This window comes from Pseudonaja textilis, chromosome 1, assembly GCF_049901715.1.
Source record: "Pseudonaja textilis isolate UNSWEBS1 chromosome 1, rPseTex1.2, whole genome shotgun sequence".
In the NCBI taxonomy this organism is placed as follows: Eukaryota; Metazoa; Chordata; class Lepidosauria; order Squamata; family Elapidae; genus Pseudonaja; species Pseudonaja textilis.
In genome coordinates this window covers 134,159,593-134,173,578 of record NC_141990.1, presented here as the reverse complement: position 1 = coordinate 134,173,578, position 13,986 = coordinate 134,159,593, and the positions used below count along the sequence as shown (strand labels likewise).

General features: G+C 38.0%; 1 protein-coding gene across 9 annotated transcripts in view; it reads right to left on the bottom strand.

Moving 5' to 3' along the window:
• LPIN1 (lipin 1) overlaps positions 1–13,986 on the bottom strand; it is a 111,220-nt gene that overhangs the window by 6,631 nt on the left and 90,603 nt on the right. For 7 of the 9 annotated variants that reach the window (XM_087917286.1, XM_087917282.1, XM_087917299.1 and 4 more), the window contains 8 exons: positions 13,307–13,376; positions 9,325–9,417; positions 7,895–7,950; positions 7,143–7,263; positions 5,438–5,586; positions 3,235–3,321; positions 1,649–1,801; positions 432–546 (listed from right to left, as the gene is read on the bottom strand). In XM_087917286.1, coding sequence (XP_087773412.1) covers positions 432–546; positions 1,649–1,801; positions 3,235–3,321; positions 5,438–5,586; positions 7,143–7,263; positions 7,895–7,950; positions 9,325–9,417; positions 13,307–13,376 — 844 coding nt within the window. The remainder of the gene's footprint in view (positions 1–431; positions 547–1,648; positions 1,802–3,234; positions 3,322–5,437; positions 5,587–7,142; positions 7,264–7,894; positions 7,951–9,324; positions 9,418–13,306; positions 13,377–13,986) is intronic. The other 2 variants (XM_087917292.1, XM_087917328.1) reach the window with 1 other exon arrangement.

The following is a 13,986-nucleotide window of genomic DNA, read 5'->3' as shown; positions in this document are numbered from 1 at the left end:
AGGAGGTGGCATGGTTGGATCTATGTAGTGGTGAACTCATCCTTGAGAGAAGGGATAGTTCTATTGACTCTGAAGGAGATGGTTTAATCCCTCCTCAAAAAGCCATTGCAATACAGCAAGACTGCAGTTTCAGTGGGCATTTCTGGAGGAAACAGGTTCTCTGGACTCCTTTTCATCTGGTCTCAAACCAATATGTAGCCCTGATACCTCTTCTCAGCAGCTTTTGATACCACCAACAATGGCATCCTTCTAAACCAGATCAGGGGTCTGGGGTGGTCAAGAACAGACCCAAATGGCCCCCAGCCAGCATGGCCAACTGAGGCAGTGGGAGTTGAAGTTTAGCAGAATCCAGAGAATACTTTTCTGAACTGAAAAATGAATCCTGCTTCTGTGGAAGAACTCTGGGAATTATCATCACAATTAGTACTTACAGCAGGCCTGTTGCCAAAGGCAGCATAAAAAGGTTCTGTGTTAGGATGAAATAAGTTTTTTATGTCTGTTAAACACTGAACTTTAAATTTCTCTGGCTTCTTCTCTATCACTTCCCTGAAATAAAAGAAGCAAATAAAATTAGGTAAAAATAAAATAAGGTGAAATATTAGATGATAATGCTTTATGTGTAAACGGTACACAATATATTTCTTTCAGGTATGTGAACACTTTCAACTGATGAAGACTTCGGACTAATCTCTCAAGGTTTTCAGAATTTTTTTATAGTCCATAGGGCTGTTTAAAATTAAACATGAAGACTCATTCTACGTACACGAAACAGGCCAGTTGCATTGCTATAAGCCTGCTGATTTTGGCAATGTGGGAGCTGTGGTTCATTTGGATAAAATTTCAGTCTTCAAAAAAAATTATATACTTACTGATTAATATATTGGCCTTATAATTATTTTATGATTATCAGATTCCCTCAGTGGACAATAACATCAAATCAGAAAGGAAAAGTTTTCCAATCTGCTGTATTTTAGAAATATAAAGATCAAATGTTTTTCTTTTAGTTTATTTTTGTTCAGTGCAAATAAGAAGCAAGTGGATTAAGAATATATTTAGTGAGGAAAATACTCTGCTTTTAAACATTTCCCACACAATTTTGTGCATAAGCCTAAGGTGAATTCTGATTACAGGTTCCAAATCCATACATTTATATTTCTGCCAAAAATAGCTTAAATCTCACTGCTTTTTCATCAGGATCACATAATTACCTTTCACTAGAGTTGATCCATAAATACTGATTGCAACAACGTGCATTACGGGACAATAATATATTTTACTACTACATTTCGTGGGCTCACTACACAAGTATATGATACCTTTGCAATAGTATATAACTGCTGACACCTTAATCTTATTGTGTAGTAGGTCTAACCCCTGAACCATTTTAGTGATGGAAAAAACTACACCCTGTTTATAACAATGTTTCTCAGCTGTGGCCCTTTTAAGGAGTGTGAACTTCAACTACCAGAATTCCTCAGTCAGAATACTGGTAGTTGATATCCACACTGTCAGCATTCCAAGTAATGCACCCATCTCTGAGATGGGTAATGAGGCCATCTTTGAGGCCTTAGGGTTACCACACACCTCTTAAAAAGGCCAAGATTGGGATACATTGTTCTAGGGTTACAAGAATCAAGTTCTGTGATACCTGTGAAAAGCTGAGAACAAACTGCTGGGACTTAATAGCACAGGGCCTTGTGGTAACACCGTTCCCCGCTCATTCACCCAATGCAAGTAACCTCGAGTCATATCTGCCATCCCAATAGCACGGGCTGAACAGTACAAGAACTTGTATCCATTCCTGTGGTTTTAAAGAGGAAAAAACAGGCCGTCATCATCACACATTTATTGAAATTGTTTTTGCAACCTACAGGGATTATTATTATTATGTATGCAGCAATGTGAAGCCACAGCTGCCAGTTCTTTAGCTGGTGTTGGCCTTCATACACATCAAACTCTTCCCATGAATCTTAGATAGATATAGATAAATATTTATTTATTTTGTCAAACAATTATTAGATAACAGGTATAAGTATAAATACATGTTATAAATACATGAAATGGATACAAATAAGAACAAAGAAAGAAACAATAGGACAGGGTTGGTAGGCACGTTTTGGTGCGCTTATGCACGCCCCCTAATATATATAGGTAGTCTTTTTCTTATAACCGTTCATTTAGCAATCATTCTAAGTTACATGTAGGAGAAACCTGGGCTGGAAGGTGAGATTAAATGTGTTATCATTTGGAGTCATTGAATTTCCACAAGAGATCCAGGTCCAGTTTCCACCCCAACCCAAATGATTTCCATTGACTCTTATATAATGCCAATTTAACTTTGACCATTAGTTGATTAGATTCTTATATTAGATGTAGCAATAATACATTCTTCTGTGCTTTGAACTCAATGGATGCTCGTGGTTATTTGAGCCTGATGTTACGACACTGAAAAAAGTGAGTTGTAAATTAGTCCTTGCATTTATGATCGCCACAGTCACATGATCAAAATTTGGGCACATGGTAACCACTATGCATTTACAAGGGTCACAATATCCTAGGGTCAGGTGATAGCCATCTGTGACCTTCCCAGCCAGATTCCAACAAGCAAAGTCAGTGGGGGAAGCCAGATTTGCTTAACCACCTTCGTTTAGCAATTTGGAAATTCAGGTTATAATTATGGCTGTAAATTGAGGACTACCTGCATACCCCAAAAGGTATACAAGTCCAAATACAGATATGCAAGAAAATTTAGTACAGTTCACATCCATGAGTTCTGCATATGCATTAAAAAGGAGGAAAAAAAGTGCTCTTAGGCAAGTTGGGTGGGCCACTGAAACTTATGCTAGCTCTTCAAGACTTGTGGACTTCAACTCCCAGAATTTCCTAGTCAGCATGGCTGGCTGAAGAATTCTGGGAATTGAAGTCCACAAGTCTTAAGAGTTGCCAAGTTTGAGACCTATTATGCTACACTATGTTTCCAGGAAGAGTACATTCAGGGTCTTTAAGAACCAAACTTTATTCCTGGAGAGGGCAAAAATGATAAGAGCTGTTACATAGCCATGCTATTTATCATTCCAAAGCTGCCTCACCGTCCTTAAGGATGGGCGCTCAATTCTCAATGTTTGAAATATTCTTAGCTCAATAATTGGCATTTATTTTTATATGCCAACTCATATGCAATGGAAACTGCTGATAAAGGAAGAAGTGATTTTGCAGAATAGTTAATATACTTACTGGCTCACATTGTGATACAATTTAGCAATGCCTTGATGTGTCCAGTCCTTGCCAAGGGTAGGTAGAATATGACCTAAAGTATCTGATCTAAAGAAACAGAAGATATTTGAAACCAAGAAGAAATTTACAATAACAAGCTGTATTTGTGGAATACAGAAAATATACTTGTTGCTCAGCACAATTACTTTAATGATCTCTAGCAATGCAGAAATATATTTAGAAATATCATTTAGTTATTTTTTCCTTTTCAAACAATTATTTTCACTTTACAATGGTATTGGAAATATTCTTATGTTGACCCTATTGACTTGGTAATAGTATTATTACCAAAATCCTTCCTTGACTAAATTATATATTAGACGCAGCAGTTATTTTGAGTCACTTTACTCTTTCACTTTCATGTTTCAACAGATGTTTAAACATTTTAGCAATTACTTGTTCCTATTTGTACATAATATTTCAAACTCAGTCCTACAATGTTCAGAACTATGAATTCTGTCTAGTTTAAACTTTATAATAATTGTAAATAAAAGAAATTGGTAAGTATATCCCTCTATCACTAGTTCTTCTGTTGATTTTATTTTACATTTCCCCTGAGAGGATTCTAATAACTTACAATAAGTTAGCCATTTGTGTTGGCTTACGATTCAACATCCATCAAATGTTTCTTTCGTTCTAACAGCAACAAAGATGTTTAGGGCACAACCTGGGTGTGTATCTACTCCTTAGTCTCAGTATGACACGTCTAACAGAATTTGATGCATTAGTAGGATTTAACGTTAGTAGGATTAAACAGAAGCTAAAGATAGTAATGAAAAATATGAAAATACAAGATAAAGCAGAATTGATGAATAAAAGGTTTTAAAATTCAGAAGAAGATAAAATATTTGTCATCATGTGACAAATATGGGTTATATATTATTTCAAAATAACTATGTTAAGACATAGAATGTTAGAAAAGATAGGTTAACATGAAGCAAACTACAATTGTTATTGCTGAGGAGAATTTGTATTATTAAGATGAATATTTTGCCTAGAACATTGTTTTTGTGTCAGGCAAACCAAAACATCACTTTTGACAACTGATACACCGTTTAAACAATCTAGAAGAATATAACTAAATTTGTGTGACGGAGGGGGTAAAATACAAGTTAAATATAAAGCGTTGCAAAGTACAAAAAAGAAGAAGAAACTATATATTTGCAACTTGTTTGTTTGGATAAAAGAGTGGGTGCTGCTGAAAAGCAGAAGGTTTTTGGAGTGACAATAACACAACCTGAGATTTGGGTGGCATGGATAACTCCAGTACGACAAAGTTAAGGTTAATGTAGATTTTAAAAATCATTATTAGACCTGCTATAAAAAGCAGCAATTCTTGACACTTCCCATATATGTCATTCTAAATTTTGGCATAGGGGAGGGGATTTTTTTTTTATTTTTTTGCATATTGTGTAAACCTATCCACTGCCATTTATAAACCATGACCACGTCAATTCAGCCAGTTGTGCTTAATTCAATGACCCTATGGCTTAGCATGACAAAAGAAAAAAAATCAGAGCTCTGACTTCAGCAATAAAAGAATGCACAGGAATGATTAAAGAATGTTTTAAAATGAATACTAAAAATAAACAAACCAAATGAGAAGATGTAGAAGAACTGCAACCACTGATTTCCTGGGCTGTGAAAGACCAAGAAACTCTACTTGCACCTCCTGCAACATTTCACTCTTAGGATAATTATGTCCTGCAACTGGCCACTGTCTGGCACATAAAAGAAGAGGAAAACGCATTCTCCTATCACTTCAGCCAGATTGGCAAAAAGCCACTATTACTTCCTTGTGTCACTCTTGTATCACATAGCAGAAGCAAAGAGCTGGCATCCCCACTTTGTCTGATGTTTGACAATGGCCAAGTGCTTTTATATGCTGTAAAGCACAGACTGTGCCATCAATGTGCTGCTTGGAGTAGTTCGATCCTTAAGTGAAATGAATATACATGACTCCACCACACTAAACAGACGGGACACTTCAAAGGAAATCTTTAATGTTTGTTTCTCTTTCACAAATCATGAAATAGCCAATCTTTTAATATTTGCTGTTCATTTTAAAGTAAAAATACCACTGTTAGTTTGTCTTATCAGAGAGAGCAGAACATAGTATTCCCTGAACAGAAACGTGCCATTCTGTGTCTGGCTAAAAACTCACCTTGTGATGGTGCCATCAATGTCAGAAATAATGACTTTGTCATCCCAGTTCCACAAATAAATGGTGCCTTCACAGCGACATGTTCCTTGATATTGTGTTGTGACACTAAAAGTGACATCATTGGGACCGTTTTTAAGGTTGAGATTTTTCTGTCAAAAAAAAAATAAAGTCTAGAATTTAAACTTACTTTGAAGGAAATATATGTGGAATTGTATTTCAAATGAAGCTGCAATTTTACTTACAGCTTCCAAGCTAACAATTTATGGTCATAAACTTAATGTTAGGAAAATATTTCATTCTACACCAACAAATGAATTATTTTAATTAGGCCTTAAGAGAACCTACAAGGGGGAAGTCCACTAGTGTACAAAGCCATAATAGATAAAATCCCTCAGGAAAACTTCATTGATGCTATAGGTAACTTTGGCATATGCAGACAGTAATCATGTTAGGCTTTTCCAATAACATTTTATAGACACTTAAAACACCAACTTTGGTTAAAGAAGGATGCCTCCTTTGCTTGTATTCAATGCTGAGCTTAAAGAATGAAATGATGTTATCAAAGAAGTCTCCTTAACCAAAAAGATGGAAGACTCAAACTGGACTCCTTCTTTCTGAAAATTATGCCCCATGTCCACCAACAATCAAGAATCTCTTCCTGTCAGTCAGAATTACAGTGCAAACACTCAGCTTCTCTTTCCCCCTTTTACAAAAATTATTCAGATCGGCCTAAATTACTTATGATTATGATCATGATTTATCACTTGTTGCTTGCATGCACACTGAGAACTTATGCACTGGAAACATATTCCTTGTGTGTCCAATCACACTTGGCCAATAAAGAATTCTGTTTTGTTCTAAATTCCAGATTTTGCTTCACAAGGCAGCAAAAGATTCCACAGATGGTCCCTCAGAGTGCCAATTCAGGTGCCAATTTTTGGCATAGTGACTACACAAAATCTTTCAATAACTTGGTAAAGGCAGAAGAGCCCATGGCTCATTGACAGAGCGTATTTTTGGCAAAATCAAAGTGGCATCTTTGAAGCTGGCACCTCAGCCACTAGAAACCAGTGGGCTTTCTTTCAAGAAGGAAAATAGACTCTACACCATAGCAAAGATATGTCACCATAAGAAAGATATGTTGACGCATACCTCAAAGAAGAAGAAAACAAATTCCCAGGACCAAGAGAAAGAAACCCCAAAAGTGCTGTTCAAAAGGCAGCTGGACTTGGATTTTTTTCCTTGAAAATGTTTTGTTTCTCATCCGAGAAACTTCTTCAGAACTGAAAAAGCTTCTTGGATGAGAAAAAAAAGAAAAAAAACCAAGGAAGTACAACTGCCTTTTGAACACTACATTTGGGACAACCATGACCTGGATAACTGAGAATCTCCATAGACAGAAAAAGAAATGTATGTATTAATGGTCCCGTACATTTTACTGATTTTTCTCAACCTGTCAGTTTGTTCCCTTTTACTCCATTCTTAATGGATGTCATTTGACTGTTTTGTTCCGCTACAGTTCAATTAACAGGATTCCTTTCCTACTACCATGGACATAACTGGGCCAGCTGGACTACCAATCAATGACCTCTCCTTCTTTCGTAAGCAAGTGATACCTGAGGATATCCTTTACTGGGAACTCCCTCATTATCTGGATTCTGCGTGATGATAATGGGGCGGAATCCTGATGACAAATGTCACTTACCAGCTGTTCTGAGCTGAGCCGAAGGCTCTTTTTATAACCTATTCCGGACAACAGTGGAAGGTGGGTGGTTTCACTTTTAGCTCGGTGATCTTCATCACTTGAAGAAGAATCATCTTTGATTCTGAAACATCAGACACAGAATGCTCACATTTCTTTTCTGTATCATCTCAGTGGGACGACAGGTTGATAAATATTATTCCTCAGCCATTGTTGATTATTTTGTTTATGACAAATGAATTCTCTTTGGGATGTTAGGTCAAGAAAGAGTGACTGGCTCTCAAGATCACCCAGTGAGTTTCTTTCCTGCCTGATATGGACACCAGTCTCAGCAATCCTAACCTGTTACTTCCCTCATTAAACCACACAGGCTGAAATCATACTGATATAATTCACAATCCTTTATCTCTGCCTCTGATTATTCATAATTTGGTATTTGTTGGAGCTCCCAGAACTGTCAAGCTTTCTATAAAAGTAATAAAATAGTAAAGTAGCAGCAGAGACAAATAGAGTCGATTGTCACAACTATGCTACCAGAACGAACCAAGAATTTTCATCTGGCAAAATCCCCAAATAAATTTGTCAGTGAAATAAGTTTGAAACCATTTGGAAAGAGACACCATAACAAAGGTCTAACAGATTTGGATTCAAAACTTATTCAGTTATGTAACTCAGAAGGCATTTTCTTACCCTTTTGAATAGATAAATAAGATAATTTTTTGAAAATTTAAAAACAGGATAGCAATGGCCAATACCTGTCTGCAATACTCGTCTCTTCTTTTCCATTGAGACCTTGTGCTGGCTTTGCCTCCTGTGGGTAAAATGTAAATGGGTGAGGAATAGTGTGTGAACATTTTGCACAGTCCATTGTCTTTCTACTTTGAAGAAAACCAAACTACAGCCAAAATTAACACACTTTTTGCACTATTCCATTACAAAATCCATTCTTACTGGCCTCCATAGTTCTGTTTTATCCAGCTATGAGGGAAACATTTATTCAGGTGATTCACATAAGGAGCTTTATTGTGATTAATAATTTCTTCCTGGACCGACTTCTAAAGTTTAATGGGGAATATTAATGATAAGCAAAAAGTAAAGGTAAGACTGAATGTAACTCGACTTATTGACGACTTCATGGATACATCCATGGGGTTTCCTTGGCAACAATACAGAAGGGAATTGCAACTGCATTATTCTGTGTAATCATTGCATACCATTAGCTAAATGGACCATCTACGTCTACTGTCTTTCTACTAGAGAATAATAAAAGGGCCTGGCCATCATACTCCATCTGCCTTTCTTCAAAATCTCCCATCATCATTTTGGCAATCCCTGCAGGAGCTAAAATGCTTCATCAGATGGCTCATGCACCAAACCAGCAAGTGAGTTTTTAAAGTATTGATGGTGAATACTACTTGAATACTATTCAGGAAAATGATATTGACCAGCTTTGAGATGCTGAAGAAAGAATGTGAGATATTGTACCAAGAATTACAATAACCAGCTTCCTGGAAATCTTTGTTTGTGGCAGCCTGTATGGCTTAAGAATCTGCAAATACAGGTAGCCCTCCTTTGAGCCCAAAATTTCTGTAGCTAAGCGAGACATTAGTTAAGTGAATTTTACCCCATTTTAGCACCTTTCTTGCCACAGTTGTCGAGTGAACCACTACAGTTGTTAAATTAGTAACACAATTGTTAAGTGTATCTGGCTTCCCCATTGACTTTGCTTATCTGAATTTCACAAAAGATGATCCCATGTCCCCTGGGGACACTGCAACCGTCACAAATATGAGTCAGTTGCCAAGTACCTGTATTTTGATCACAGGATTGTGGGGATGCTGCAATGGTCGTAAACGTGAAAAACTACCGTAAGTCACTTTTTCAGTGCCGTTGTTAACGCTGAACAGTCACTAAACGAACTGTGATTAAGTCGAGGACTACCTGTAAAGTTTACATTCTGTTTATCACCCAAATAGGATCCCAAACAAACAAGCAAAACAATTCCAGTGTTTAGCATTCAGCAGTTCATTTTGTTAAATCTGGATTCTTTAAGGAGAGTCAACAAGTCACAGTTTTCATGCAATGGGCTTGTGTAGAGTGTTTGTGTGTGCGTGTGTGTGTGTGTGTGCATTTGTTTGTGTGTGTAGAAGCCTAAAAGAAAAATTCAGGGTAGTTCCAGATTTACCTCTTTGATAGAGTTATTCCTCCCTCTCCATGAAAACCACCATCTTCCACCTTTTTTGGGCATCTTATCCCTCATTATAGAATCCACAGTGGCCTGTGATAAATGGATGGTAACATAAATAATGGAACTAAACAAAAAAATAATTGAATTCATGCAAACAAAAGGTTTTCTTAAAGAACACAACCCAAAAAAAAACAAGCACAGAGACAATTTAAACTGAGGCAAAGCAAGTCAAAGGAAACGTACTATCTGTGGGCTACAAATCTTGTTAAAGCAAAGCCTAATGGTATCCACAAGTGCACGGAAATAACTTAAACAAGAACTCTTCAAAAATTCAACAAAGAAAAATAGGAAAGAAAAATGGGAACAAAAAGGGCATAATAAGTTTAGTGTAATGCACAAAAGGTGGGGAGAAAGAAACACTAATTTTGTTTAGTATAAATTATAAAAGACATTTTATTGGCAAGGAAATCAGCACAGCTGTCTTTCATAAAAATAATTAATAGCTGTATGCTTCACTATCCTCTAATAATTATTAGAAAAGGGTTAAATGATAATGGTTGAATGAAACATTAGCATTAAGACAGCAATCTGATAGCTACAAACTGCTGAAATGAAAGATACGGTCTTAACACAATATGTTTAACAGTGAATTTGTATAGATACAGGTGATTTCTTATTCTAATCAAAACAAATATTTTCTCCTTAGATCAAGATAAAATTAACATCCAATATATTCAAATGCACAAGGATCAATCCTAAAATGCATTAAAATGCTTTGGATAATTCACCAGATTTTAATTACCTAATGAAAGTTACAATCTACGCAGGTAGACGAGCCATCAAAAAATCCTCAACAATTCATAACTCTCCTTTATCTCAAAGGCCACTGCTTTAAATCAGTTCAAATTCACATTCCATGCAGAGGCTGCAACAGTGGGGGAACCAGAAGCTGGACTACAAATCCCATCATCTCTAAGGATTGGCTATAGCAGATGGGACTTGAAGATCAGCAACTGGATCTCACTTGCAGGCTTACAGCAGGAATATGGAGATCCAGTCCTTTGTGAGCGATGGGGTGCAGGAAATACTTATAGGCTTAATGACCCACATTTCTTGGGTTACAACGATAACTGGGACCAAAACTACTGTCCCTAAGCGATGCGGGGATAAAGCATGATGTCAAGTGACTGCATCTCTTAGGAACAACAATCCCAGATGACATAGTAACCCCAAGAAATGTGGGTCATTAAGCAGGAAGCAGCGGAAATCCCAGATGAGGACATCTGCAAGTGCAGGGAGGCTGGGAGAAGGAGGATGGGGTGCCAGTCTAAGCACAGGAGGCCGGGCAAAGCAGTCCAGGTAGTCCTTGACTTACGACAGTTCATTTAGTGACCTCTCAAGGTTACAACAGCACTGGAAAATGTGGCTTACAACCGTTTTCCACACTTCTGACCTTTGCCGCATGTCCAGGGTCATGTGATCAAAATTCAGGCGCTTGGCAACGGACTCATACTTATGACCGTTGCTGCGCCCCAAGGTCATGGGATCCCCTTTTGCAACCTTCTCACAAGCAAAGTCAACGGGGAAGCCAGGTTCACTTAACAAGCGTGTTGCGAACTTATCAACCGCGGTGATTCATTTAACAACTTTGGCAGGAAAGGTTATTAAAACGGGGCAAAACTCCCTTTGACAAATGCCTCAGTCAGCAACGGAGATTTGGGGCTCAATTGCGGGTCATACGTCAAGGACTACTTGTATGCCGCAGGAGTGAGGGGAGGTTGGGGAAGCTGGGCACTGTGCCATGCAAACCTAGGAAGGCTGGGGAAGACTTGGCAGAGCCATTGGCAACCTTCCCGGTTGGCTTCCCATTGACTTTGTTTGTAGGAAGCTGGCAGAGAAGGTTGCAAATGGGGATCATGTGACCACCGGGCACTGCAACAGTCAAAAGTAGAAGCTGGTTGCCAAGTGTCCCAAGTCGCAATCCCATGACACGGAGATTGTGTGATGGCTGGAACCTCTACAGAAACAGCTGTAAGTTTTAATTAGTTCAGCACCATCGCAATATCAAACGGTTGCTGAACAAGTGGTCAGTAAGCAAGGACTACCTGCGCGGTATACTGGTCTAAAAGAGGATTAAGCACAAATTTCTGGTGAATTTGAATTCAGTAATGGAACTAGCACAAAACTGCTATAGTCGGTTTGATTTGTCAAATGATCTTTGCACTTTTCCTGCCGTTTGATCAGTGGTGGGATTCAAAAACTTTTTTACTACCGGTCCTGTGGGTGTGGCTCAGAGGTAGTATTCAGCAGGTTCTGACCATTTCTGGAGAACCAGTAGTGGAAATTTTGAATAGTTCAGAGATCTGGCAATACCACCTCTGACTGGAGATTTTACAATATCCTTCCCCTGCCACGGCCACCAAGCCACGCCCACAGAAACCGGTAGTAAAAAAATTTGAATCCCACCACTGGCGTGGCTTAGTGGCCATGGCAGAAGAAGCATACTGTAAAATCTCCAGTCAGAGGTGGTATTTGCCAGTTCTCTGAACTACTCAAAATTTCCACTACCAGTTCTCCAGAACTGGTCAGAACTTGCTGAATACCCATCTCTGCATTTGATGTTGTAAGGAAAAGTGAAAGCGGGTAGCAAAACCTGGCTTGAATTTATCTGTTGGAACTTTACTGACTGGACAGATCAATCAATCAATAAGCAGTGAGGCAAAAGGATGCTGCTGACTCCATTATTTCATCAAATATTAAACAAATTAAGGGCTACCATGGGATAAATTTTTAGGTCACTATCCGTCTACAGCAGGGGTGTCCAACCTTGGCAACTTTAAGACTTGTGGACTTCAACTCCCAGAGTTCCTCAGCCAGCTGGCTGAGGAACTCTGGGAGTTGAAGTCCACAAGTCTTAAAATTGCCAAGGTTGGACACCCCTGGTCTACAGGGAAGACCTCAATAGACCTCTAAGTGGACAGAAGTGTGTCTAATGAAATCAATTCGTTCAGAAGGGAGTAAGAGATTTTATATGCAAGAGTTAGGCTTAACAGAATGTGTAGATGATCTTGAGGGATGAAAGAAAGAGGTACTGCCCAGGAAACAATCAGACAGGAGGAGGAGGAGCCCCCAAGAGTTTAATGATCAGAGAAAGAAACTCAGGAAGAATCTGTCTGTCCTCATTGATCAGATGAGACATCTGAGCTTTCAGACTTACAAGTTTCTATTAATATAATAAAGCAGATTTAGGTCATCTACTTGTGTTTCCTGTCAGGAAGGCTGACATACTAAACTCTGAGTTTCTTCCCGATAGCATACATCCAGACATGGGGATAACATACAACAAAATATTATAAAGCTCCAAGCTTCATTTTATTCAGGTTGGGATTAGATAGGTAGGTAGGTAGGTGTAGAGATAGAGGTAGAGACATAGAAAGATAGAGACAGTGACAGAGATAGATTAATCCAGGTTGTCTTTCTCTTTTCAAACAAATAATTTTGAAGGCAAATTATTTAATCCATCCCAAACAATGGCTCTGAAAACAAAATTGCAAATTCATGCAAAATTTAGAAAATCTACAAAGCGCCAATTCATGGCCCAAAATTCATATAATTATTGAGCTACCCAAATACTTCTTATGTACCTTTAACTAGAATAAATGTCATAGGTATAATTTTACTTTCCAATAGGAAATGGCTAAATGTTATCTTGGAAACTCTGCTATGTTTAAAAAAAAAAAACATTGTCTAAACCTCTATCACTGCCATCCTTCTTAACCCAAGAATAAAAAGACTGCTTGAAAAAGAAAGCAAAAAGGTTACATTGCCCCATAATGAGCCACAATTGTATACTAGTCAGGGACAGAAGAAACCAGAACCCAGGATGAGGTGGGGTGGGAAGGGTAACACTACAACATAATATCTGGCTACACAACGAGAGCAAGGACCTTTGCCAAGAGGCTGGCATGGTCAATCTCACCTTTGGCAAAGGTTTCTGGAATGCCTGCATTGCCAGGAGGAGTGGAGCTGCTGTTGTCCAGTTGTAGTATCTAAGAGAGCAAAACAATATTTATACACAATCCTTGAAACACGCAAATTATTTATTTAATAAGTATTATTTAAACATGCAGATTAGAGCCAGTTTGGTCTAGTGGTTAAGGTGTTCGTCTAGAAACTAGAAGACTATGAGTTCCAATCCAGCCTTAGGCGTGAAAGGCTGCTAGATGACTTTGGGCCAATCATCAGGAGACTGTGAGTTCTAGTCCTGCCTTCTTAGTTAGGCATGAAAGCCAGGCTGGGTGATTTCGGGCCAGTCACTCTCTCTCAGCCCAACCCACCTCAGAAGGCTGGTGGTGAGGACAATAGGAAGAGGATATTGTGTTGGATATGTTCGCCACATTGAAATATTTATAAAAATAATAAAGGCAAGGTATAAATACATACATACATACATACATAAATTATCAAAGAACTTGAAGCAATTATTTCTACTGAAAAAGTTGGCACCAGAGCATTTAATTAAAACACTTCAGGCATTACATTACATTAATATTAATTTTAATATGCCACATATAAATGTACCTATATAGAGATGGATATCAAATTAGATTTCACTTAGCATTTTATTTCCCCCCCAAAAAAATCTTCAATTAATTTCAT